The sequence below is a fragment of the Lynx canadensis genome, chromosome E1 (genome assembly GCF_007474595.2).
Source record: "Lynx canadensis isolate LIC74 chromosome E1, mLynCan4.pri.v2, whole genome shotgun sequence".
NCBI classification, from domain to species: Eukaryota; Metazoa; Chordata; class Mammalia; order Carnivora; family Felidae; genus Lynx; species Lynx canadensis.
In genome coordinates this window covers 8,866,691-8,894,573 of record NC_044316.2, presented here as the reverse complement: position 1 = coordinate 8,894,573, position 27,883 = coordinate 8,866,691, and the positions used below count along the sequence as shown (strand labels likewise).

Genomic DNA, 27,883 nt, shown 5'->3' with positions numbered 1-27,883 from the left:
GTGTGTGTGTGTGTGTGTGTGTGTGTGTGTGTGTGTAGGTGGGGACAGAATGGCAGCAGCAGTGGAAGACAGATGCCAAAAGGAGACTGCAGGTAGGTGCTATAGGGAGTGGGGCTGCTTTTTAGTTTTTTTTGTTTTTGTTTTTGTTTTTGTTTTCTGGTCCTTTCCATCTACTCTCACACTGAGCTGGGTAATTCCTTGCCTACTCCTTCACCATTTCACAGGGTAGCCTTAGAGCTGGGCTGGGAGAAGAGTGGATACTGATAGATGCAAGTATATTCATCTCAAAGGATTTTATTCAGCTTTCTCCCACCCCGACACACACACACACACACACACACACACACACACACACACACACACACACACAGTGAGCCAGCTGATTATTGTAAAAAAAGAGGTAGAGATAGGTCCTCTGAGGGATAAGGTAATCTGTTAGGGAGAGGGTGGTATATGGGGAGTGACCTTGCCCAAATGTTACCGCAATAGATTCTCTGCTTTAAAAATAACTCAAATCCCCCTAAGTGCCCCTTGCCATCTCCACAGACAAACATATGATCTACAGCTTGTGCCCTTCCTGGTAAGTTGAAGAGGATAAAGGAAACACTCCAGGGCTTGGTTCTCTTCCCTCCCTATTATTATCGGCTTATAACCTGTTGGGCCCACAGGGGGAGGGGGGGAGATATCTTAAGAATTTTATTGCTATAAAAAGAAAATAAACTGAACAATTTATAACATATAAAGCAGAAATCAAGAGTTGGATGCTTAACCGACAACCACCCAGGTGCCCCAATAAGCAGCAATTTTAATAAGCAAAGGAAATTATATACCAGCTTGTCTTGAGTGCTGCAAGACAAGTTTATCTCTGCACCCACCCACCAGAATCTTTAAAGTTTATAAAGAGGCCTTAACTGGGTTCAGTCACATATTCAGTCCACATGGTCTCAATAACACATTACTCTCTAAAGGCTGCATCCCCAAAATGACCCTTACTGTGGCAACGGTGGGCAGAATATATATTTCCAAGGACAAGGGATGGGGCAAGGAGCTTCCCATTGTTTGGGTCTAACTCACAGCTCAACTGGCAGTCACTCTTGATTATCTCTTCCACAATAAATAACAAGAAACTCTAAAAACTCCCAGAAACAAAACAGATCACCTACAAAACAAAGTTCAATGCTAAATCCCCACTGTCAAAAACAGCACCTGGAATTGTGTGGCCCTTCAGTAAATAATAATCGCAAAAATAAATCTGATTGTTCAATCGTAGTACTGACTGCAGAAGAAAGTGTAATGGTGTTTTCAAATTGGAAAAGATAAAACTTAGAATTTTAGTTAAGTACCATGTAATTGAGGCAAAATAAAGACGCTCTTATGCATACAAGACCTTGGAAATATTCTTGGACGAAGTATTTCTGCAAGAAGAAAAAATTCAAGAAGATGCTTCAAGATATAAATAAAGAGAAATAATTAGCCAAGAGTTTATCATCATCTTGGAAAGAATTTAGTAAAGAGTTTATCATCATCTTAACGAAGGAACAGAGGTAGTAAGACAGGGTGACACCAACTACGTGTACCCAACGATCCAGTACTAAAATTTTAATACCATTGGGGATGAGGGTGGGAAGTAGAAATGCAAAAGTGAGGTAATTAAGTTACTTGTCTTGATTACAGGGAGAATACACATATTCACAAGCTTAATAAATGGATGGAATTGGGGGAAAAACATAGGTGTGAGTTTTAATAAGTTAGGTACAAGTACCATGAGAGTAAAAGTAGATGTAACATTCAAACCAGAAGAAAATAATTGATTATTTAATGGAAACCCAGACAAGAGGAAAACAAGAAACAACAATAAAGTATGATCAAGGGAAAACATTGAATAAGACTTATTATAGAATTTATCACAATAAATGTAAATGAGTCACACCCATCCATCAAAAGGCAGAGAATCTCTGAATTAAAAACAAACAAAAAACTAACATGAACCCCAAGATGCAGCAATATATTTTTTACAAAAGATACACTGGAAACTAAACAACAGAGAAGTATTAAAAACAAAGTGATGGCAAAGGATATACCAGGCAAAGAACTAAAAGAATACCCAGATAAAATGTTATTATTAATAAAATTAGACTCAAGATAAAAACAACATAATGGACAAAAGAGGGACCTCATATACTTATAAAGCTCATGAGAAGTATAATCTATTGTATTGGCCTATATTTCTATTCTTTCCATTGTTCTTTCTTCTTTTCTGATGCTCCGTGAGTCCTTCCTTTATCATGTCTTTTTTTGTTGTTGTTTTTGTTGTTGTTGTTGTTGTTGTTAGAAATTCTCTTAGCCATTCTTTAAGGGTAGGTCTGCTAAGTGACAAATTCTCATTGTTACCATTCATCTGAGAATGTCTGGAATGCCTCTTCATTCCTGAAGGATAGTTTCTTTGGGTATTCAATTCATGGTCGGCAATGCTTTCCCTTCAAATTGACACACTTGAAAATGTACCATTTCCTTCTAGCTTTTATGGTTTCAAATATGAGAAACCTGCTGTCATTCAGTGGTGTGCCCCTATAGGTAATGTGACATTTCTCTGCTGCTTTCAAGATTTCTTCTGTGCATTTAGTTTGCAGAATTCTAATTATGATGTGTCTTGTTCAAGATTTATTTATGTTTATTTATTTGGGATTTGTTCAGCTCCTTGAATCTGTAAATTTATGTCTTTTACCAAGTTTTGGAACTTATCTGCCATTATTTCCTTAAATACTCTTTCAGCTTCACTCTGTCTTTCCTCTTCTTTTGGGACTCATGTTAACATTGCTTAATCTTTTGTCATTGTCCCAACAGGTCCCTGAGGCTCTGTTCATTTTTTTTTTTTCAGTGTATTTTTCTGTTTTTCAGATTGAGTTCATTCTATTGATCTGTACCTAAGTTCATAGATCCTATTATCTGTCATCTCCACTCTACTATTGAGCCTATCCAGTGAGGTTTTTATTTCAGTATTTGTATTTTTTAGTTTTATAATGTTCATTTGTTTCTGTATAACTTCTTTTCTTTGCTACGATTTAAAATTTTTAAATTTGTTTTGAGAGAATTTGTAAATTCTTACTGAAATATTTTTTTCAAATGATGGCTCCTTTAAATCCCTGTTGGATGGATCAAACATCTGATTCTTCTCAGTGCTGACATTGTCAACTGTCTCTTCTCCTTCAGGTTGTGATTGTCCTGGTTCTTGGTATGATGAGTGATTTTGTATTGATTCCTGGATATTCTGTCGATTACGTTAGGAGACTCTGGGTCCTATTTAAATCTTCTGTTTTAGACCACTGTCACCCTGTTTAGGTTTAGCATACAAGTCTTGGCCTACTTTTGTGGGCTGTGATTTCAATAAGCATTTAACATTCAGAGCCTTTGTGATACTATTTTGGTCTGCTTGGTTTATCGGATCTGGCTGGGGCTCCCACTGGTCCTTGCTGGTGCTGCCCGAGTGGGTAGAAAGAGCTTCCGCAGGCTGGGCTAAGGTGGGGAAAGGGGTCTCCAGCTCACGAGGAAAAAGAGTGCTCCTAGTTTGGGCCCTTCATGTGGTGGCATTCCCCTGCTGGTCCAACCACCTGGTGTCTCCAGATGTGAGTGTGGATGTGTGTTGGGTGTGGAGGTGGAGATTCCCAGGGGTGGCTGGGACAGAGAGAGCTTTCTGGGCCAGCTGATTGTCTTGGTCGGATCCCCCAGTATGTGCAGATTAAAGCCTGTTTTCTCTCTGTGCATGGGAGGGGTCTCAGGCTTGGGGGAACATGGAAGCTTCTCAATCAGTTGTAGTGGTGGGATCCCCCTTGTCAGTGCCATTTCTTCTAAGTGACACTGCCCTCCTACTTCAGCTCTAGGCGGGGGAGGGGAGTTTCAGGTCCAAGGGACAAAGAGGCTTCCTGGCTGTGTGATCGTGACAGGCCTCCCCCTTCCCCACTTGCAGGTGCTCCCCATACAGCTGGTGTTCTGGATGGGTGAGGAGAGTCAGGCTTATAGGGAAAGAGAATGCTTTCCCTGGTTCTTATGGTCAGTGGGCCTTCCAGTAAGTTCCCCCTCCAGTGCTATCAGGCTCCTCTGGTATTGTAGGTAGGGCCTCTATTTGATTTGGGAGAAGAATGAGCCTACCTGGGCCACCTTCTCATGCTAGGTTTGGGTTGTGAGTTGCTCTGCCACCATGGGGTTCCTCTAGTCCTGAGGTCTGTCTCTCTACCCAGTCCACCCTCCTCTTTCTACCTATCAGAGCTCTCGTTTGTTATTTCTAGCACTTATAATGAACTCAGCAGGAAGGATCAGGGAGAAATCAGTCTACGTATCCTCTCGTCTGAACCCATTATATACTTATAAAAAATGAATGAGAGATCAAGTAGATAGAATGACTGACAGAAAAGTCAGTAATGGTAGTAGGAAAGTTTTACATAACCCCTGAGAAATTATACACCAAGCAGACAAGAGGAAGGAGAGCTATAGAAGTTTTAATAACAGGATTAAGAAGCCCAAGATAATAGATTTACAGCAACTTGTCATGCAACAAACAGATACACATTCTATTCTAGCATACATGCATTATTCAGAAAAACTGACTATATGCTCAAATACAGAAGATGCCTCAATTAAATTAGGTATCAGGGATGCCTGGGTGGCTCAGTCAGTTAAGCATCTGGCTCTTTTTTTTTTAATATATACATTTTTAAGTTTATTTGTTTTGAGAGAGACAGAGATAGCGTGAGTGGGGGAGGGGCAGAGAGAGAGAGAATCCCAAGCAGGCTCTGCACCATCAGCATGGAGCCGGATGCGGGGTTCAAACTCATGAAACCGTGAGATCATGACCTGAGCCAAAACCAAGAGTCAGATGCTTAACCAACTGAGCCACCCAGCTGCCCCAAGCACCTGACTCTTGATCTCAACTCAGGTTTTGATCTCAGACTCGTGAGTTCAAGCCCTGATTTGGGCTCCATGCTGGGTGTGGAGTCTCCTTAAAAAAAAAAAAAAATTCAAAATAAATAAATAAACAAAATGAGTATCAGATATCTACGTCACTACATATATTATAGATAATTGAAATAGAATGCAAGACACATATGTAATTGAAAATTTTCTAATAGTCATATTTTGAAGGTTTTTTTTAAGAGGCAAAATGCATTAAATAAATATACTTATTTAATTCAATATATCCAGGGGCACCTGGGTGGCTCAGTGGGTTGAGCATCCGACTTCAACTCAGGTCATGGTCTCGCGGTTCATGAATTCATGTCCCACATTGGGCTCGCTACTGTCGGCCTGTCAGCGCAGAGCCTGCTTTGGATCATCTGTCCCCCTCTCTCTCTGCCCTTTCCCCACTTACGCTCTCTCTCTCAAAACATAAATAAAAAAAATTTTTTTTAAATAATTCAACATATCCAATATATTTAACTATAAAAAAAATTTTTTTTTTAACGTTTATTTATTCTTGAGACAGAGAGAGACAGAGCATGAATGGGGGAGGGGCAGAGAGAGAGGGAGACACAGAATCGGAAGCAGGCTCCAGGCTCTGAGCCATCAGCCCAGAGCCTGACGCGGGGCTCGAACTCACAGACCGCGAGATCGTGACCCAGGCTGAAGTCGGACGCTCAACCGACTGAGTCACCCAGGCGACCCCAATATATTTAACTTTTAATCAGTATCAAACTTATTAATAAGACACTTCACATTTTTGTCCTAAGGCTTCTAAATCTGTTGTGTATTGTATGCTGAGAGCACGCCTCAATTTAGATTAAGCACATTTTAAGTTCTCCGTACCCACATGTGGCTGTTGGCTATCATATTGGATAGCACAGATCTATCTTCTTTGTATGTGATAAAATAGAAATAAAAATTGAAAAGGGAGCTAAAAATTCTCTACTTCTGAATATTAAGAGCAAAATAAAATATACTACTAATAAATTTTGGGTTAAAGAGAAAATAATGAAAAAAATAAAGAAATACATAGAACTGAATCACACTGAAAATTTCCATTCAAATATTGGAGGGCATAACTAGAAGGATACTTGAAAGGATACACATATAATTTTTTTAGAGATTTTTTAAAAGTAATCTCTACACCCAACGTGGGGTTTGAACTCACAAACCCGAGACCAAGAGTTGCAAGCTCTACCAACTGAGTCAGTCAGGAACCCCCAGAGATACACATATAATTTTAAACACATTTTAGAAAAATTAGAAACAAGTGGGCTAAGGAGTGTGTTCAAGGAGCTAAAAAGAAGGATGGATTAAGCCAAAGAAATAAGAAATATAGAAATAATAAAGAGTTAAAATAAATGAACTACTAGATCCCAAAACCAGTAGTGAAAATTATCAAAACCTAAAGCCGGTAGGGTGCCTACCTGACTCAGTTCAAAGAGTGTGCAACTCTTGATCTCAGGGTTGTGAATTATGGCCCCATGTTGGCTGTAGCGATTACTTAAAAACAATTAATTAATAAAAAAAAAACCCTAAAACTGGTTTGGTGAATACATTAATAAGTTACACAAATCTCCAGAGAGAACGATGAATCTAAAAAAAGAAAGCGGGGTGCCTGGGTGGTTCAATCTGTTAAACGTCCAGCTCTATTTCAGCTGAGTCATGATCTCATTGTGAGATTGAGCCCTGTGTAGGGGCTCAGAGCTGACAATGTGGAGCCTGCTTGGGATTCTCTCTCTGCCCCTCCCCCGGTTTTGTGCACATGCTCTGTCTCTCTAAATAAACAAACAAACAAACAAACAAACAAACAAACTTTAAAAAAAGGAATAAAAAAGAAAGCAGACAGATGAAATAAGCAGCAGAAATAGAGACACAACAGAAATTATTAAACGATACATTTGAAAACATAAAGTAGATAAATTTAGGAAAATATAAAATGAAAAAATATCGGTACACAATTAAATTGGAAACTTTAGGAAATCAATTACCATAAAAGAAATTGAAATAAGAGACCATACTGCAAATTCTACCCAACTTTCAAGGAACAAATCTCTACCTTGTACAAGATGTTCTAAAAACAGGAAAACAAAGAGACAAAGCTGCTGCATTTGTTTTAGTGACTCAGGATCATCTTTGTTCTTAAAATGGATAAGGACACTATGTGGAACACAAATATAAACTAATTCAACTTTTCGATATAGATGCAAAAATCCTATATCTATAGTATCTCAAGGCAAGTGAATTTGGCTGGTACCATGGTCAAATAGAGTTTAACATCAGGAAATCTAGCTATGCAATTTGCTACATTAATGGACTCTAAAGGATAAGAATAAAATGATTACATGATTAAATAAAATGATGAAATCAACAGAAGCCGAAACTTCATTTGGCGAAGTTCATTATCTATAAATGATTAGGTTAAAAACTCAGATAAGCTTCCTTAACTTGGTAAAATCTATTTACCAAAAGCCCAGAGCAAATGTGAATTTAACACAGATGCTTAGGAGTAGTCCCTTCAGCCTGGGAGGGAATGAGGCGAGAATGTTAGCACTGTTGATGTTAAATACAGAAGAGGGAGTACAGTACTCTCCAGTATAGGAAGGGGGGGATGGCGGGGGGGGGGTGCTGGTTAGGATGCTGGAAGAGACAAAATTTGAATGGCAATTACTTATATACATAGAAGTTAAAATACAGACCCTAGAGCCAGACTGCCAGGTTTTAAATTTAAAATTTTGACTCTGCTGCATACTGTCTGACCTCAGGCACGTTACTTAACCTCTCTATACCTCACTTCTCTTTTTGTAAAGTGAGGACAATAAATAATACGTACTTCCCTGATGGTTGTGAAGATAAATGAGTTATACAGGTGAGGGTTAAATGGGTTCATATGTATTTTATTTAGTTCTTTGCGGATGATGTAGTAGGATATGAATATCTACAGAGAAAACCTGAAAGAAGCAACAAATCCTTAAAACCGTAAAAAATCGGTTAGCCAAGTTTCTAGATTCAGTTGGTTTACTGATACCAGTAACATTCCTCTACACCAACTGTCACAGAAAGTAACATACCGGTCACAGAATGTCAAGCTGGGTAGTAGGTACACGGGCATGTTTTACTATTATTTGAAGCAGTATGCATTCGTGTGCATGTGTCATATTTATATCATAAGCTTTTAAAAGGGAGTTCTTGGGGCGCCTGGGTGGCTCAGTTGGTTAAGCATCCGACTTCGGCTCAGGTCATGATCTCACAGTCTGTGGGTTCGAGCCCCACCTCGGGCTCTGTGCTGACAGCTCAGAGCCTGGAGCCTGCTTCCGATTCTGTGTCTCCCTCTCTCTCTGTCCCTCCCCTGCTCATGCTCTGTCTCTCTCTGTCGCAAAAATAAATAAAAACATTAAAAAAAAATTTTTTTAAAGGGAGTCCTTTTTTCTCCTATTTTCTAACAACCTAAAAATAATTTGTGGAAGTCAGGGGTTCTGTCATTTAGATAAATCTTTGCTCTACAAAATTTGCTTTCCCAACGCATTATACATTTATATTACATTTATTTGGCCGGGGGGGGGGTGCTAATTAATGAATTTGCAGAAGAAAGAGATCATGATGCCAATATATCCATCTATATAAACCTATGTGTGTATATAATATAAATATTAAAATCTACCAAAGTGTCAGATCTTACACCATGAAGATATGCTATTATACCATGTTACAATTGATAATCCCGAATTGCTGCTCTTGCCTTCTGTTCTTATATTCCCTCCTTCAAGGTCACCCCAGGCATTTCTGGGAGTGCACAGTGAGGTTCTAGAAGCTACCCGGGCATAAACCAGACTTGGGGGTTTATCTCATTCTCCTGTTCATGCTCTGGCTCCCCTGGGGAACATTCACGGCCTGCTCAAATGTTGAAGGAGACTCATTATTGCCAGTAGTAAAGAAAACCACGGACTATTCTACTGTTCTACCTCTTGGTACTCCCAAGTTGCCAATCTTCACAGTGTTTAGAAGGTACTAAGTTCATGAAGAGGTGGGGAAGCATGGCTTTTTCTTTGCCAGTCAGCTGGATGTGGAGGGGTTCTCCTACTGATTGATTTCATATAAAGCCTCTCAACAAGACAGGTTTTCTTTTTTTTTTAAGATAGACAAATCTTTTTTTTCCCCCATATATATTTATTTTGAGAGAGAAAGAGAGTGCATGAACATAAGTTGGGAAGGGGCAGAGAGAGAGAGAGAGAGAGAGAGAGAGAGAGAATCCCAAGCAGGCTCCCTGCTCAGCACAGAGCCTGATGCAGGGCTTGATCTCACGCCTGTGAAATCTTCACCTGCCCTGAAATTAAGAGTCAGATGCCTAACTGATTAAGCCACCCAGGTGCCCCATAACAGCATTTTGACTGCTGGCCTTTACCATCTAATCACTAAATCCCAGGGACCATTCTATCCCACTGCATTTTATTCAGGTTCCTCTCTTCCCAAAGCTTTTTCCTTCCCTTTACTGTTGGAAAATAAAATTTCCTACACAAATCAATTAGCTAATATTTACTGGACATTTTTTACACGCCAGGAATCATGCTAAGAGCTCTGTATTATTGCATTCATTCCTAATAACAAACTGCTAAGTTGGATGCTATTATCTCCGTCTTACAGATGAGAAAACCCAGACGTAGAAAGATTTATTAATGGTAGTGGCCCACATTCAAATGCAAGCTTTCAGATTCTACAACCCCGGCTCTTAAACACTCAGTAGTGCCTCTATTCCCAAAAATAGTCTCTGGGAGGCAGCTGAAGGGGACTCTACATGAGCTATCGCTCAACCAGACCGAGTGCTTTGATATTTTAATAGTCTATATAATTATATCTTCATCAGAAAGTGATAATCTCTTCTCAATTAGGCAGAACATAGTGAACATATCACACGATTTGTGGATTAAATGGTACCTGGTTCTTAGCTTGAATGTCTTTTTCCACTGGTGTGACTTTGGACTATTTACTGTAACTCCCTGAGCCTCCACTTTTTTGTCTTTAAAAGGAGATGATGAGAGGCCCCTGGGTGGCTCAGTCAGTTAAGTGTCTGACTCTTGATTTCATGATCTCATGGTTCTGGAGTCCGAGCCCCATAACGGGCTGTCTTGTAGCATGGAGACAGCTTCAGACCTCCTGTCCCCCTGTTCCTCTGCCCCTCCCTTGCTTGTGCTCTCTCTCTCAAAAATAAACATTAAAAAAAAAAAAAAGGAAATATTTTCTATCTTTATTTTTTAAAATTTTGTAATGTTTATTTATTTTTGAGAGAAAGAGAGACAGAGTACTAGTGGAGAAGGGGCAGAGAGAGAGAGGGAGACACAGAATCCGAAGCAGGCTCCAGGCTCTGAGCTGTCAGCACGGAGCCCGATACCGGCTCGAATCCACAAACTGTGAGATCTTGACCTGAGCCAAATCAGGCACTTAACTGACTAAGCCACCCAGGCACCTCAGCCCCATCTTTAAAATGGGAACATTCTGGGGCACCCAGCTGGCTTGGTTGGAAGAGCATGTGACTCTTGATCTCAGGGTTGTGAGTTTGAGCCCCATATAGGGTGTAGACATTATTCAAATAAATAAAACTTAAAAAAAAAAAGGAACATTCTTCTTAGAGTAAATAAGATTTTATATATATATATATATATATATATATATATATATATATATATATAAAGCAATAAGATAATATACATATAAAGCATGGTGAACTGAGCACTTGGAAAGCAGCCATTAAGTATTAATTTGTTTCTTCTTTTCCTATCTGGGAAATAAGTAAACCATAAGCTACTATACGTCACTATATTTCTTCCAGATTGATTTCTTTTGTAAAATAGAACTCAGGATGATGAAGATGGTCTTACTCAAGACTCTGTATGTTGTTCCTAATAAAACAATTTTTGGCTGTAAACTACCAGTGAAAATAAAAAAAAAAAAAACCAAAAACAATTCCATGCTATGCTAGTTGCAACTTGCAATACGGATTGTTTTTCCTCCTGGAGTGTGTATGCACAGGTGCTCTGTAGAACACAAAAATAATCTACAATGAAATACAATACTTCCCTTTGGGAAAATACTAAAAGCTGCTGCCGAGGGCTCTATAATTTATGTAATGATTTTTGTGTAGCTGTATTAAAATATATTATATTTTCTTAATAATATTCGTACCATGACCATATTTGAAATATTTTTCTTTTTGAGAAGGGAGAGAACAGGACAGATTCTTACTACACGTAATGCACTCTAGTGTTTTTCTCCTTTTGTGTTCTATATCACTCTCTAAAAAGGCTGGCGGGGTGGCACTAAACTGATTACAAGAGCCCTTAGTGGTATGAACTCTGGATTGTATTCTGCAATGGGAAGCCAACTAAAAATACTCCGAGTATCGGAGAGAGATGATCAAACCTGCTTTATTTTTTAACTTAATTTATACTTCATTTATACTTTTGAGAGGGAGAGGAAGAGAGAGAATCTTCAGCAGTCTCCATGCCCAGCGTGGAGCCCAACGTGGGGCTCGATCTCATGACCATGAGATCACGACCTGAGCTGAAACCAAGAGTCAGATGCTTAACCGACTGAACCACCCAGGCACTCCCAAATATCATTTAAAAGAATTTTTTTTTAACATTTATTTATTTTTGAAAGAGAGAGAGAGAGAGAGCAAGCACACTGGTGGGTGAGAGGGAGACACAGAATTTGAAGCAGGCTCCAGGCTCTGAGCTGTCAGCACAGAGCCCAACATGGGGCTCGAACCCACAAACTGTAAGATCATGACCTGAGCCAAAGTCGGACGCTTAACCGAATGAACCACCCAGGTGCACTGCGCACCACCCCCCCCCCCCCGCCACCAAGTATCATTTTTAAATGTTTGATATAATGCCTACTTCTCAAATTCTAAGAATAAAAAAAAACATGTCTTAGCCTGTTTTGCTGTAACAGGATACAACAGGTCACTTACGGACAATAGAAATTGATTTCGCACGGTTCTGGAGGCTGGAAGTTCATGATCAGGGTGCTGGTGTGGTTGAGTTCTGGTGACAGTCCTCTTCCAGGCTGCAGACTGTGGACTTCTTGCTGTGTCCTCACATGGTGGAAGGGGCCAATGTTGTACGACGCCGGTCACAAGCTCAACAAAAATACCTAGGTGTCAACCTAATAAAGAATGCCCAGGACAATACAGATATTTCTTAAGTGTCTACTTCAGATACAACATTGGTCAAAACAGAGGAGCTTCCCTTTGGAGAGGAGAGAGGAAGGTAGTAAACAGATAACCATAAATGTATGTCAAGTAGAAATAAGTATCATTAAGAAAGTATAACGGCGGGGGCGGGGGCACCTGGGTGGCTCAGTTGGTTGAGCGACTGACTTGATTTCAGGTCAGGTCATGAGCTCAAAGTTTGTGAGTTCCAGCCCTGAGTCGGGCTCTGTGCTGGTGGCAGGGAGCCTACTTGGGATTCTCTCTCTCTGCCCCTCCCCCACGCAGGCTTTTTCTCTCTCTCTCAAAATAAATAAACTTAAAAAAAAAAAGGAATTATAAAGGTAGATCAGGGAGATAGTGAATGACATTCTAGGGCTCCCTTTTAACTGGTGTTAAAGGGGACATTCAAACAGGATTTGCAAAAGGTGAGGGAGTGGGAGCTATGGGGGTATCTGGGGCTAAGTGTGGCATGTTAATGAATAGCCAGGAGGCTGGCGTGCATTGAGGACGGGGGTGGAGGGTAAAGTAGTGGTAAGAGACACGGGAGAGAGATGTGAGGTTGGAGATTGGATCACTACAGCAATAATTTGAAACTTTATTGATATGACCCACAGAACACACACACACACCCCATCATAATCAAATACGCACATACACAGAACACTGCATCGAACAAGACATATTCTTACTACATGTAATGCACTCTAGTGTTTTTCTTCTTTTGTGTTCTATATCACTCTCTAAAAATGCTGGTGGTGTGGCACTAAACTGATTACAAGAACCCTTAGTAGTATGAACTTTGGATTTGATTCTGCAATGGGAAGCCAACTAAAAATTCTCTGAGTATAGGAGAGATATGATCAAACCTGCTTTATTTTTTTTTTAATTTTTTTTTCAACGTTTATTTATTTTTGGGACAGAGAGAGACAGGGCATGAATGGGGGAGGGGCAGAGAGAGAGGGAGACACAGAATCCGAAGCAGGCTCCAGGCTCTGAGCCATCAGCCCAGAGCCCGACGCGGGGCTCGAACTCACGAACCGTGAGATCGTGACCTGAGCTGAAGTCGGACGCTTAACCGATTGCGCCACCCAGGCGCCCCAAACCTGCTTTATTTTTTAACTTAATTTATACTGTTAAAAGTTATGGAAATTTCAAACACACGAAAGTTGAGGCAATAGCTTCATAAGCCCTCATTTATCTGTCATCCACTGTCAACAATTTTCAACAATTTTCCATTCTTGTTGCATCCATCAGCTCACACATTTAAAACGGACCATTAGACAACCGGGGGCTCTGGGATTTGGGGGTGGAGATAGTGTGGGGATGGGAGAGTCCAGCTGGTAGAATGTTCTGTGGGATCTCCCTACTGAATCCCCAATTGTAGGGGTGCCTGGGTCACTCAGTTGGTAAAGCATCTGACTCTTGGTTTTGGCACAGGTCATGATCTCACGGTTCATGGGTTTGAGCCCCACATCCGGCTCTGTGCTGACAGTGCTGAGCCTGCTTGGGATTCTCTCGTTCTCTCTCTCTCTCTCTCTCTCTCTGCCCCTCCCCTGCTCTCTCCCTGTCTTTCTTTCAAAGTAAACCAACATTAAAAAAACACCCCTCCCCCCAAATAACAGAGGCCTCAGCATTTCTTCTGAAATCCCAGCACAAGTATGTCATGGTTTGCTTTTTTTACGGTAGGATTTTTGTGGATTCCCACTGTATTCTGGGTAAAAAAGAGCTTAGAAAGACAGGATCCAGGGCATAGATATGAAGACCGAATAGGCTGTATTTGCATAGAGATTCTCCTCCGCTATGGAAGCGGGGTGGGTGGTAAAGGCCGTGGTAAGCCTGCGGGTTTGTTCTAGAAGTTGGAGTATTCACCTTCTCAGCACCTTCTGCTTCTGGAAGTGACAACGAAGACACCAACAGCTCAACCAGCTTCAGTCTTGTCCCAGTAGAACCGAGTAGAAGCACATTCTGATGGGCCTATCATGGAGAGGTTGGCTGTAGAATTTACCCCCAAGAAACTAAATTAACTGAATCTGTATACATATCAAATCAATCAACCAAGGGATCCAGAGGACTGTCATGCCTATGAAAGTGGCTAGCAAACAGGAACTAACGGGGACAATGCTGCACATCTCTGGACAGGGACATGTAAACGTCATGGTGCTAAGAACAGCCTTGCACGTTAGATTTGTTCCTCGCCCGGGGAGGGTCCCACTTCTCCACTATCAGAATACTACACTTGGGTGACAGGAACCCTAAAGGCCGTCAAACGACCGCGTGCTCTGGGCTGAGGATGTGGGAGCGTCGGAACCACCGAAGATCTGGCCACAGAATGCGAGAGCACAGGGTATCCGCCCGGGTTCCGGTAATGACGCGGAACCGCACGCGTGGGACTCCTGTGTCGGGTTTTCTGAAGCAGGGCTGCAGCTCCAATCATTCTATGACAAGTGACCAAAGGGACCACCCCACCGGACGAGACCTCTGCTCTTTGGATGCACCCCGCCCCGCCCCCAAATACTCTCGACAGTCATAGATGGCTTAGTAGACGCCCCCAATGGTTCCTGTCCACTTTTCCCGGGGCCGCCAACGTTAACCTCCCTTCTTAGGGCCGTGCGACGGCTTGTCTCTGAGCGCAGAACACGCGGGAGCCGGGGAGGCCACGGCCGAGGCAGGGCGTCCCCGCGCGGGGCAGGGAGGGACTACATTTCCCAGAAGCCTCCGCGCACACTTCCGCTTCCGGCTCCTTTGTCTGCACGGGCTTTGCTCGCGGCGACTCTGTCCTAGCGGTGCTCCCTTAAAGTGACCTGCTCGGTGTCTGAAGCGGGGAGGAGCAGACGCTGGGCAAGGGTGGGGGGGTGTCCAGCAGTGGATTGTCAGGCGTGGGGGGGGGGGGTCTCACCGCGTCCCACTGGGGTTCTCCCAGGGCCTGCTGACCTGACCATAATCCCTTCTTCTGGAGTCGGGGTGCCGTCTGTCTGGGCTCGGCCACCTCGACCCTGCCCCTCTGCTCTGGCATTTGTGTGTACGTGTCGGTGGTGTGTACGTGTGCTTGACGTCTGGGATACCTTAGGTCCTTTGTTGGGAAACGGGCTGCGCGCCCGCATAGCCTGAAGCGCTTGGCTGGAAGGCGAGGCAGGTAGGGCCCAAGGCTCTCCGTGCTCCCAGGCCGGAGACCAACGCGCGCCTGCCCTTGTGCCTTTGCAACCCACGGCGTGGTGGAACCATTGCGTGGACTCAATGTTGACGTGAGACGCTGTGGATGTAAGGGATCTGTGTGTCTACAGCTCGAGAAAGCGGTTATTGCATACTGATGGAACCGTAAGCATACCGAACGTTGCATCCCCCGTGTCGTATCCGTCAAGTGAAGTTTACTGTTCCTACCTTTTAAGTGGTGATTGTGAAGGTTAGATGGAAATGTGATATGGGACAGTTGAGACAGCGCCAGGCACTAAGTAAGGGCTGGATCAGTAGTAGCCATTATTAATAGTAGGTATCCCCCTTCCCACTTGCACATAAAAAGAAACTGAAACCCAGGGAGGAAAAGTTACTTGCTCTGGGTCACCGAGCCAGCTGGTACATAGTAGAAGTGAGAACCCGGGTGCCTTCACTCCCGGTGGGCCGCTTGCCATCATGGCCTGCACTTGTGTGTCCTAAAGGCATGTTGGCAACGGTACCTCCACTTGTCTGTGATGATCTATGTTCCTGGGTGTCTGTCTCTGCAGGGCCCCGGGGTCAAGGTTCCACTGAGACTCCCCTGTGAATAGGGCTTCCTGAAGCCTGAGTGACGGCTGAACTTCTTGGCTTTAGTCTTCGCTCAAAGTAGACTGCTTCAGACTCCCTGATTACTGTGACGAGGGGGGTCTCAGAGCACGGGAAAGAAGAATTCAGTCCAGAATCTCTTGCCGGAGTTTCTGGGAGAATGTTGGTAAATCCCCAGGAGGACGCATGGAGGATTTGGGTGAGGTCGCTCTACGGAGATGGCGGTGTGGAGGATGTGGTTCTGGAGCAGCAGATCCGCAAACCCCAGAACAGAGGTAAGATCTACAAGGGGGACAGGCTTCTGCTGTTAGCTGGGCACCTTCAGTGTGCGCACATAACCTCATTTTGGTTTGTCTTTACAGCAGCCTTGTAAGATGTGTGTGGGCAGGTCTGACACGCGTCATCAACTTCCGCATTTGTAACAAGTGATTTATGGAAAGCGTTGGGTCCATGGTGAGTGCCGTGAGTAGTAGTAATTTTACTAACGTCATTCCCTTTTTACCTGAAGCTCCAGAGGGTAAGACCTCTCACCCTCCATCCTCTTTCTGTTATACCAGATGCCTCTCCGAAGGAGGACAAGGGGGCGTGCCAGACTCCTTGGATGGAGAGAAGGAAATGGGCAGGGAGAGGCTGATGAATTGATTTGGCATTCTAGCACTTGGGGGAGCTCAGGTGCTTGTGTCTGCAGGGCCCATTGCCCGCTCTGGTAGGACTCCTTTCAGACTCTCTGAAGTATTCTCTCTTAAGGAGGGAGATACAAAGGGATGGCCCAGGTTAGAAGGGGATTCCATGGTCTGTCTGTGGTCTGGTTTTCTCAGACATCCTGCCTGCAACCCCTCTGGTTTCTCAAGGCCCTGAAACTTTTTTTTTTTTTTTTAATGTTTATTTATTTTTGAGAAATAGAGAGAGAGAAGAGTGCAAGCGAGGGAGGGGCAGAGAGAGGGAGACACAGAATCCAGAGCAGACCCCAGGCTCCGAGCTGTCAGCACAGAACCCGACGTGGGGCTTGACCCACGAACTGTGGGATCACGACCTGAGCCGAAGTCGGACGCCTAACCCCCTGGAGCCACCCAGGTGCCCCTCAAGGCCCTGAAACTTACCGGTTCCTGTCTCTACCCTATCTTTCAGCGTTCAGCACAGGGAGGGGACAGGCATCTTGTGGGGAAGTCGGGGTTTGGGGTATGACCAAATACATTGATTATGCCTTCTGTTTTCATAAAACAAAGGCTAGAAAGAAAATCCCATAACATTTTGGTTAGTGGTGATATGCAGAAAATAGTAATAAGAATTAACTGACAAATGACCTTTACTGAATGCTTACTGATTTGAACCCTTTATATACGTTAATGCACAATGCTTTGCAGCGGATACTATTATTATTCCCATTTTTCACATGAGGAAACTGAAGCACAGAAGAAACCTGCCTGTAGCCGTGCAGAGCCCAGGATTTAAAGCTGGCAGGCGGCCTCCAGAGGCAGTGTTCTAGTGAGAAAACATTTAGGGGCGGGCATACTTTTTTTTTTTAAATCGTGAAACTCTAAACTGTTTTTTTTTTTTTTTCAACGTTTATTTATTTTTGGGACAGAGAGAGACAGAGCATGAACGGGGAAGGGGCAGAGAGAGAGGGAGACACAGAATCGGAAACAGGCTCCAGGCTCTGAGCCATCAGCCCAGAGCCTGACGCGGGGCTCGAACTCATGGACCGCGAGATCGTGACCTGGCTGAAGTCGGCCGCTTAACCGACTGCGCCACCCAGGCGCCCCTAAACTGTTTTTGATAAGGGCTTGAAATTCCTATTTCTTCCCCAAACAAATCCACAAGGGGCTTTACGTATTCCTTTTTGGTGGTGGTGGAGGGTGAGAGTTGAATAATAAACTGTAGAGTATTAGGACAACCGAATTATATATGGAGTAAAATAAATGGTGTGTAACCGTCCCATCCAGAGACAAGCTCAAAGAAGTGCTCAAAGTTAGTATTATTGGTTTTCTCCCAGTAGGCAAAAAATCAAGATGGGGAAGGCAATCGCAAACAGGAGGGTGCTTGATGGGCATGGGGTCCGACAAAGAAGTTAGGGGATCATTAATTCGTTCCCAACACTTTGGGCCTGTTGCCGTCTGGTATACTATGTTGGGTGCTTGGGATGCAGGGGAGGCTGAGATGATGGACGACGATTTAGTGGATCACCTGTGCGATGGAACGAACCTAGGATGGCTGTAGACTTGGTGGGGGCCTGGAACACTCACGATCTGGTAGCTGATGCTTCCGGTGCCCTTGACCGCCAGGTTGGGTACCGTTGCCCTTTTCCTCTGTGGCCCCTTTTTCTTGTTCTGTGAAGTTGGAAAGTTTCTCTGTTTATGAATAAAGGAGGCAGGAGATCTGTAAGCTAGCTTCCTGCCAAGCCTAACAGTGTGTGCTTTTTGTGGTGTGTGTCACAGGGATCCTCATTCTCAGGGAACAGGCTCAGGTATGTCCTGAACCCAGTTAATGATCATACCGTTCCCTAAGTTCACATTCAGTCTACTCTCTAAGGTTATCTGGGAAGCCTCATAATGTGGATGTCTGCGGGAATCCTTCAAACCATGTGACAGGCCAAGGTCAGAGGTACTTTTTGTCAGAAGAGGCTATTTCCAAAAAACAGGTCTGAGATACATATTAATAAATGGGATCCTGGGGCACCTGGGTGGCTCAGTCCATTAAGCGTCTGACTCTTGGTTTCGGCCCAGGTCATGATCTCCTGGTCCGTGGGTTCGAGTCCCTTGTCCGGCTCTTCACTGTCAGTGCGGAGCCTGCTTGGGATTGGGATTCTCTCTCTCTCTCCCCCCCTCCGCCCTCAAAATAAATGAGTAAAGTTAAGAAAATAAACTGTATTACTTTTTCATACTTTCCTTCCAGTTCTGCCATCTTGGGACTCTGCCCTTTTCTAAAAGAGGTCTCTTGAGGAGAATATGGCTGCTGTTTGGGCAGCAACGTCTCAGGTGAGTCGGGGCTTTTCCTGTCCTCCCTGAAACTTCATTTTAATTCCTGAAGCAAATAAGTTTCTCTCTCTTCACATGAAGCTCGTCAGCCCTGTCTGCATCAGTAGTTTTAAAAGATAGAATCAAGAGGGTGGGATGGACCGTCAACAACGTGGTCTCTCCCATCAGTTGGCAATAGAGGGCATGGGGAGGGAGAGGTCTGGGAGCACGGTTGGGTGAGAGTCAGGCCTCCTTTTGTCCCCTTGAGGCATTTGGCTTAGATCAGCAAAGACCCATGAAATATCTATGGTATCCACCTGCTTAGAATGTTCTCTGTGGGGTAAAAAGACATGAACACAAATCTGTGTGGCCCAGATCAGTAAATTTATGGAGAGCCTCCTCCAAGTGCTTTAGGGAAAATGTATGATTTCAGAGGAGAGTGAGCAAGTGTGTCTGGCTAAGAGAGATTGGGGAAGGCTTTATTCATTCAGTCGGCACTTTTAAGCCCTTTTAAGGAGCCCCCGGCTAATAGAAGGAGTGAGATTTGAAATGGGGCCTGAAGGATGAGTAGATTTTTGAGAAGAAATATTTGGGAAGTCAGTGACATAAGCAGCTTAGAACTGAGGAGATGTACTGCTTCCTCTGAGACAGGAAGAAAGGAAGTCCATTGAAATCATGGGTATAAAAACTTAAAGAACTTAAGAAGCTTCTGATCTGTTTGCCATGTACTAATAATCACACCCAAAGTTCTTTCCTAGATTTAATTCTCAAGCTTGGTATACTTCTGTTTCTTACTTACTGTGTCTCTTTTTAAAAAAAAAATTTTTTTTAATGTTTTTATTTATTTTTGAGAGACAGAGGGTGAGCGGGGGGGGGGGGGGAGAGAGAGAGAGAGAGAGAGAGAGAGAGAGAGAGAGAGAAATAGAGAGAGAAATAGAGAGAGAGAGGGGGAGACACAGAATCCAAAGCAGGCTCCAGACTCTGAGCTGTCATCACAGAGCCCAACACGGGGCTTGAAGTCATGGGCCGGGAGATCATGACCTCATGACCTCATGACCTGAGCCGAAGTCAGACCCTTAACCAGCTGAGCCACCCAAGTGCCCCTACTGTGTCTCTTTCTTAATGAAGATAACCTTAAGGCTTGCTGAACAATAGGCTTGAATGGGAACACCCTATCCTTAACTCAATCTTTTTTATTGGGTTAAGTTACTTTGTTTAGCTGAGAAGTTTTAATGGGCCTTTGTCGCTCAAAGCCTTTCTGAGATTTACTTCCTCTTGTATGAGGTGTAGAAACTGTTTGCTTTTCCAACCATGTGAAGCCCCCAATTTGGGGACTCCATTTTATTTTAGCTTGAAAGTGGTAAATTCCTTTCAGAGCGCAAGTCTTTGTTTTCTTTGCCAAGTATATCCAGAAGCCTCCTGCACAAGCTAGCATTCTGGCTCTTTGCTACTTCTTCCCCCAGAGCTACAGGCTCAGTGAACTTTTGGTGTTGCTTTCATGGCTCTTAATTACTTTGCCAGTGTGCATCAAGAGTCTACATCATTCCAGCCTTAAATACCCATTTCTTTGAAACTCGCTGCCTTAATGTCAGCCAATGCCCCGGTATATTTGAGGTTTTTGTTATGATACCTTCCGCTTCAAGGTGCTAGTTTCTGAATTAATTAGGATTGGCTAACTTGTAACTGGTGTCACCAATAGACCCCAAATGTATAAGGGCTGCGGTAAGATAGAAGTTTCTTTCTTGTTCTTGTTTCTTTCATCAGTTTCTTTCATCAACCATGACTGGGTCAGTGGGTTGATAGTGTGGCCATTCAGGGCCATGAGCTGTCTGAAGCTCTGATATCTCTACCACATGGCTCCCAAATTCACTTTTGGGTTCATCACATACTAGCCAGCCAGAAGGGGAGAACAGCATGGAGGAATGTATGAGTCAGGCCTGCATGTGGTGCGTTCTCTTGGCTTGAACTCAGTCACGTGGCCCCATCTAACTGCAAAGGAGATTGGGAACGTTTGTCTACGTAGAAAGGTGAGGAGGGGAAGTGTAGTTAGCAGTTTCTGCAACTCTCCTCAGACATTTAGGTTATTTAGAACTATTGTGCTGTCGTAAGTTAAAAATAAGAATCTGTTTATAACCCTTTTGTCATGTCTCTGACCATTTTATTGTAATAGATTTCTTTTTTTTTTTTTAATGTTTATTTATTTTTGAGAGACAGAGACAGAATGCGAGTGGGTTAGGGGCAGAGAGAGAGGAAGACACAGAATCTGAGGCAAGCTCCAAGCTGTCAGCACAGGCTCTGAGCTGTCAGCACAGAGCCTGATGTGGGGCTCGAACCCACAAGCTGTGAGATCATGCCCTGAGCCGAAGTCGGATGCCCAACCGACTGAGCCACCCAGGCGCCCCTATAATTGATTTCTGGTTATACGATTGGCATGTCAAAAGGGTATATACATTTTTAAGACTCCTTAACCAACAAATCAGTATGCTTTTGGCACTATGAACATGGTTGGGTCCATTTCCTCTCCATTTCCGTCAATCTCCCCTAATTCTGCCTTATTCATCCATCCCTTCAGAACCACTTGCCGGTGTTTCAAGACTTTGTGTCATTCAAGGATGTGGCTGTGAACTTCACTGAGGAAGAATGGAGAGAACTAGACCCTGTGCAGAGAGTCTTGTACAGGGATGTAATGCTGGAGAACTACAGGAACCTGGTCTCCTTGGGTAAGGTTGGGTCCTCACCTCAGGTAGGCCTTTTGGGATGCCCTTGCTTTCTAAAGATTCCCTTGCTCCTGTTAGGGGAATATCACAAAGGAGGCTTTGGTTAACTTTTCCCTCCAGTTTCCAGAGCAGATCCTTAAACTGTTTCTCACCCCACTTTGGTTGAAAATATTTAATTGCTTTTGGCAATTAGTTATTTTGTTTTCTGCTCTTAAAAATGCAAGAGTAGGGTTGAAAATGGGGTGGTCCTCGGTCTTTGAAACCAATCATCACATTCCGTTTCTTTTCCTTGAGTAGGATTTCCATTTTCTAAACCTGATATCATCTCCCAGTTGGAACAAGCAGTAAATCCATGGATGCAGGAGGGAGAGGTACTAAGAGGCAGCTGCACACGTAAGTGGAAACAAGGCAGACAGCATCATTTGAAATATGAGTTAGGGGTTCTTCCCCAAATTCTCCAGCCTATAGAAAATGTTGAGGCCTCCTCAAGTCTCATCTTCATTTGGACATGATCAGAGTCTTGTTAGCCTAACTCTACTTCTTCCCAGACTCAAAGAATGATGTACTTCCTCCTTAAAGTTATAGCCCTGACACTCGATGCAGAGATCACTGTTGTGTCTCACTCCAGGCATTGTATGAGGTCATTCCCTTTTCCTGTCTAGTTGCTGGAGTCTCTCCTTCATTTACTTTGTTTTCATTGCACCTGGTTTTTGTCCTCCCTAAAAAGTATGAAGGGTATGAAGGAGCTTGAATGTAAGTTTAAGGAATGTGATCTTACATCCAATTTTAAGGTTGTAAAATTGATAGAATTTGCTGAGTATATGTGGGAGGTGAGGCAGAAACAGACAAAGATGATGTCCAGGTTTCTGGCTTGGTGATGTAGGTGGATGGAAGTTCTTTTCCCTGAGATGGAAAACGCATGAGAAATGGCAAGTTTGGGGATGGGCGTGGAAGATAAGTTCTGTTTATTCTGAGTTGTTTGAAGAGTCGATGGTAGGTCTACACCAGTAGTTCTGAAAGACTGGCAGTTTTGCCCCCAGGTGACATGTCTGAAGACTGGGAGGGTGCTATGGGCATCTAGTGAGTAGAGGCCAAAGATGCTTCTAAATATCCAATAATGCACAAGACAACCTCTCACACAAAGACTTGTCTTGCCAAAATGCCGGTAGTGCTGCAGTTGAGAAACTCTGGCCTAAATCGGGGTGTCTGGAAAGTAGATAAATATAAGAAAGAGATGTCAAATGGATTTTGGTGAAGGAAAGAGATCATAACTGGTTGTACAGATTTGAGAATCATCTGAGAATAATAGATGGTAATTGAAGTCGCGGGAGTGGATGAAATACGAAAATAGAGAAATAGAGCATGAAAAGTGAAAGAGAACCTAGAAGCCCAATGAACATACACATTTAAGTATCTGCTATCTGTCTGTCTATGTATATATCTATATCACTTGCGTAATTTTTCAAAAATAAACACAGGAGGAAAATGGTATCAAAATAATAAAATGGTAATAATTTTTAATAATGGGTGATGGCAGTAAAGATATGCCATACAAATTTTATCAATGTAAATGAAGGAAAGAAAGTCTAAAAAGGATACTAAGACAGGGTGGCCAGAGTAGGAGGAAACCAGGTCAGATTTTGTCACTGAAGCCAACAGAAAAGAACATTTCAAGGAGAGGAGGTGCTCATAGCGTTACGTGATCAAGAGAAGAAGACCTGAAGAGTATCCATTGGACTTAATAGGTCATTCCTTCTTTTCGGCTATTCCGATAGTGGATTAGTCCCCCTGCTACTGTTCTTGTCCCCTGCTTAACTTCCATTGCTTTCTTTTAAGTTTCGTTTTCCTACATTATATAAGCCACATACAAGATTACTTTGAAAATGGTCCAGCTTGCAAAACATGTATGCTCTGTTCGACCCTTAGTAAGGTAGAACAAGTACTTACAAGATCCCCAACTACGAAGCCCCAATTTTACAATTAAAATGTATGTCATGTGTAGTTTATAAGGAAGCTGAACTAGTACCAGTAGTAAGCCTAATCCCTGATCCTCCTAAAATTTCTGCGTTCTCCTGAGCTTTGACCCTCTTTGTCTTTGATTGTGTGTGTGTGTGTGTGTGTGTGTGTGTGTGTGTGTGTGTGTGTGTATTTTTGGAGGCCCAGAGAGAAGGAAAAAAGTGAAAGCTAAAGGAGATCTCTGGCAAATGGTAACATTCATGGTAGCAAAGGACAATATGGGAAATGATCTTACTGAATCTGATAGCAAGCTCAGACATCATCAAAGAGGGTGGAACTAGACCAGTGGGAACAGAAGATGTAGCACTGAAGAATGACCCTAGCTGTAGTGAACTCCAGATGAGGGGCCTGGGGACTGCTGGTGGTGACAGTAGCAAAAGCAAGGGAAGATTCTAGCAGTTCAGAGGCTAGGGGCAGGTATCATTCCTACACTGATCACCTCACAGTTGAAATCTCCATAACACATTATTTTACAGCGTCATCATTCTTGAAATTATTTGATTAATACCTATCTTCCCCAATAGACTACAAATCTCAAAAGAGATTTGTACTATGTTCATCACTGAGTCCTAGCCCATAATAGGTATTCAATAAATTATTTTATTTATCTATTTATTTATAAATAAAATTCATAATTTTATAAATTAAAAAAAATGTTTAGTTTTGGGAGAGAGAGAGACAGCGTGAGTGGGGCAGGGCAGAGAGAGAGGGAGACATAGAATCTGGATCGGGCTCCAGGCTCTGAACTGTCAGCACAGAGTCCGACACGGGGCTTGGCTTGAATTCACCAACCTTGAGATCACGGCCTGAGCTGAAGTCGGACGCTTAACCGACTGAGCCACCCAAGTGCCCACCGTAAATTATTTTTTGACTACTAGACTTATATTCGTGACCAATAGTATTTATGCAATTATTACCTCATTCCTGCTGTAGCCATTTCCTTCTTCTAGTACAGGGAACATTTTTACTTTTCCCCTGCAGATTTGGAGACCGGAAAATTAAGCCCAAAGAATGTATTTTCTGAAGAAGAATCATACCAGGGGATAAGTATGGAGAAAAACACAGAGGCTGATGCAAGTTTGAAAGAAGCCTGGGGATATACAGGGTTCAAAGAGGATGCTCAAGATAGACTCTGGAAAGAAGCAACGGTTATCTTCAAGAAAAGAACTTCTGTAGCTGAAAGTAACCCCAAATGTATTGAATCTGGCAGATGTGTTAGTCCAAAGTCAGACTTTGTTACACAATCAAGACATCCTAAAGAAGAGAGACCATATATATGTGACGCTCAGGGAAAGATCTTTAAACAGAATTCAAAATTAGCAAGACATCAGAAAGATAGCACAAATGAGAAAGCTCTTCAGTGTAATGAATGTAGTAAACTACTCAGTGATCGCTCAGTATATGTGCAACATTGTATAGCTCATAGTGGAGAAAAAAATTTGGAATGTAATCAGTATGGGAAGACCTTTGGCCATGGCATACACCACACTGAACATGAGAAAACCAATATTGGAGAGAAGTCTTATGAAGATAGGAAAGGCTATATCTGGGACTCGTACCTTACCAAACATCGTCAGAGTGTTCATGGTGGGAAGGAATATAATGCGCATGAAAGAGCCTTAATTCAGAATGCACCTTTTATTCAGCATCAGAGAACCCAATACAGAGAGAAACCTTATGAATGTAGTGAATGTAGAAAAGCTTTTGGTAATTATTCAGCCCTTACAGTACATCAGAGAATTCATACTGGAGAGAAACCATATGAATGCAATGAATGTGGGAGAGCCTTTAATCATAGTGCCTCTCTTATTCAACATCAGAGAATCCATACTGGAGAGAAGCCCCATGAATGTAATGAATGTGGGAAGGCTTTTATTAAGATAACGCACTTTATTCAACATCAGCGAATTCATACTGGAGAGAAACCTTTTGAATGTAACGAATGTGGTAAAGCCTTCAGTCACAATTCATCCCGTATTGAACATCAGTTTATTCATACTGGAGAGAAGCCCTATGAATGCAGTAAATGTGGGAAAGCCTTTAGCCACAACTCGTCCCTTATCGTCCATCAGTTTATTCACACTGGAGAGAAACCCTACGAATGTAGTGAATGTGGCAAGGTCTTTAGTCAGAGCTCACACCTCTATCAACATCAGAGAACTCACACTGGAGAGAAACCTTACACCTGTAATGTCTGTGGGAAAGCCTTTAGTGATCGATCGGCCCTTATTCGCCATCAGAGAACTCATACTGGAGAAAAACCCTACACGTGTAGGGAATGTGGTAAAGCTTTCAGTCAGAGCTCAACTCTCATAAAACATACAAAAATCCACACAGGAGAGAAACCTTACACCTGTAAAGATTGTGGGAAAGCGTTCAGCCAGAGTTCGTCTCTTACTCAGCATCAGAAGATTCATACTGGAGAGAAACCGTTTGATTGTCCTGAGTGTGGGAAAGCCTTCAGCAGAAGTGCCCATCTTACTCAACATCAGAGGATTCACACTGGAGAGAAACCCTGTGAGTGTAATGAATGTGGGAGAGCTTTCAGGTGTAGTTCAGCCCTCATTAGGCATCAAAGACTTCATAGTGGGGAATCACTCTGAACGTGTCATCCAGACTCTTCACTTTGTTAAATACCAAAGAATCATACTCTCGTGGGTTATTATAATTGTGATCCTTTTTTTTTTTTTCCAAATGCTGAAAATGCTCCCATTTCCTCCTGCAAAGAATTAGCTGCCGGAATACCACAAATGCACAGGAAGAAACGCTGATCTGAAACCTGGAGTAGCCCAAGAGACTCCAACCATCAGACTTTCTGTGTGTGCGTGTATGTGTGTATTTTCATCTGTACCTGAAAATGACTAATGTCACCAGGAAGTGATTTTTTTTTTCCCCTGGCCCCAGGGATAGGCTGTTCCAACATGCAAAGGAGTTCTAGTTCAGAATTGAGCCCATTGCTCCTCCTTGTACTGACCGGAATACTGCCGTGTCCAAGTTCAACCGACTCATGGTGGATCGTATATTCAGCGACCTTTCTATGAATCTTTGCCTTACTATACAATTATTCCTACCCCTAGTAATAATGTCCTCCCTAAAAGGGCTCCTTTGAACTCTCCCTTCTCACTGACTTTCCTATCCTTCTACTTAAAGTGCTTATATAGTGTTAGCTACAGCTTCAAGTTCAACAGGGCTTGAGTTTCAGAGCTGAAAAGCACAACTGAAGATAGAGAAAAAAAAGGATTTTTTTCTTCCGAAAATTGTAAGACAAAATACTCTGACGGAATGGTGACATCTGGAAATAATCATTGAAATACATGAATTTTTTAGGACCTTTCAGAAATTCCAGGTGAGGGAAAAGAGTCCTCCATAACAGTATCTGTTATTAGAAACCGGGCCCTTAAAATAATGTTCAATAACCCCTTAGGTAGCAAGGTCCTTTCAAAAGCTTTTCTTTGGAGCCAGTGGTTTGGATTGTGGAGAAACATTTGCCCTACCTCCAGAGGCCTCATCATAGATAATCTGGTTTAGAACAAGTTTATATTGTTAAAACAAATTTATGTGGTTAAAACTACTCATGGTTGACTTACTTGTGTTGAATAAAGGGAAAATGAATATACATGTTATATCTCAAAACTCCTCCAAGAAGCTTGGATAGATTTCACTATTGTGATGAGCTCATTGTATGTTGACTCCAGGTTTGATTTGAGGATCGCGGGACCAGATCTTTGTTGATTAAAGCAGGACTTTCTGCCTTTTCTGAGGAGGCATTACTATTTTTTAGGGTTGTTGTTTTTTTAATCAAGAGGCAGTTGTGGGGCGCTTGGGTGGCTCAGTCGGTTAAGTGTCCAGCTTCGGCTCAGGTCACGATCTCACGGTTTGTGAGTTCAAGCCCCATGTTGGGCTCTGTGCCGACAACTCAGAGCCTGGAGCCTGCTTCAGATTCTGTGTCTCCTCTCTCTCTGCCCCTCCCATGTTCACACTCCGTCTCTCTCTCTCAAAAATAAACATTAAAAAAATAAAAAAAGAGGCAGTTGTTACATTATCACTCTTTAATTTGCAAGTTAGTCTTCTTTAAGACCCAACTTAAAGTGTCACCTTGTCCCTGACCACCACAGTTGAAAATAATCTGCTCTTCTGAAAACCTGTGCCACTCATTATATCCCTCATATATGCCTATAAAATCTATTTTTAGTTCGATCTTCGTATTGGGCTTTCTCTCTGGCTTTAACACAGTTCTCCCTGTGAGGAAAGTAACTATCATGTTAGGTCTTTTGTTGTTG

The 27,883-nt window shown here is 42.8% G+C and overlaps 1 protein-coding gene across 1 annotated transcript; it reads left to right on the top strand.

The window, feature by feature from the left end:
- The first annotated feature begins 15,086 nt into the window (after positions 1–15,086).
- LOC115501485 (zinc finger protein 883-like) lies at positions 15,087–26,750 on the top strand. Its single transcript, XM_030296564.1, has 6 exons — positions 15,087–16,191; positions 16,279–16,369; positions 18,809–18,891; positions 21,443–21,590; positions 21,885–21,980; positions 24,585–26,750. Exons 3-6 carry the CDS (start codon positions 18,862–18,864, stop codon positions 26,204–26,206), a joined length of 1,896 nt encoding a protein of 631 aa, XP_030152424.1. The 5' UTR covers positions 15,087–16,191; positions 16,279–16,369; positions 18,809–18,861; the 3' UTR covers positions 26,207–26,750.
- The last annotated feature ends 1,133 nt before the right edge of the window (positions 26,751–27,883 follow it).

Coding starts and splice junctions, on each gene's coding strand:
- LOC115501485 (XM_030296564.1), top strand. CDS start 18,862: ATGGCTGCTGTTTGGGCAGCAACGTCTCAG. Junction 21,591..21,884: donor CAGGAACCTGGTCTCCTTGG/GTAAGGTTGGGT, acceptor TTCCTTGAGTAG/GATTTCCATTTTCTAAACCT. Junction 21,981..24,584: donor ACTAAGAGGCAGCTGCACAC/GTAAGTGGAAAC, acceptor TTTCCCCTGCAG/ATTTGGAGACCGGAAAATTA.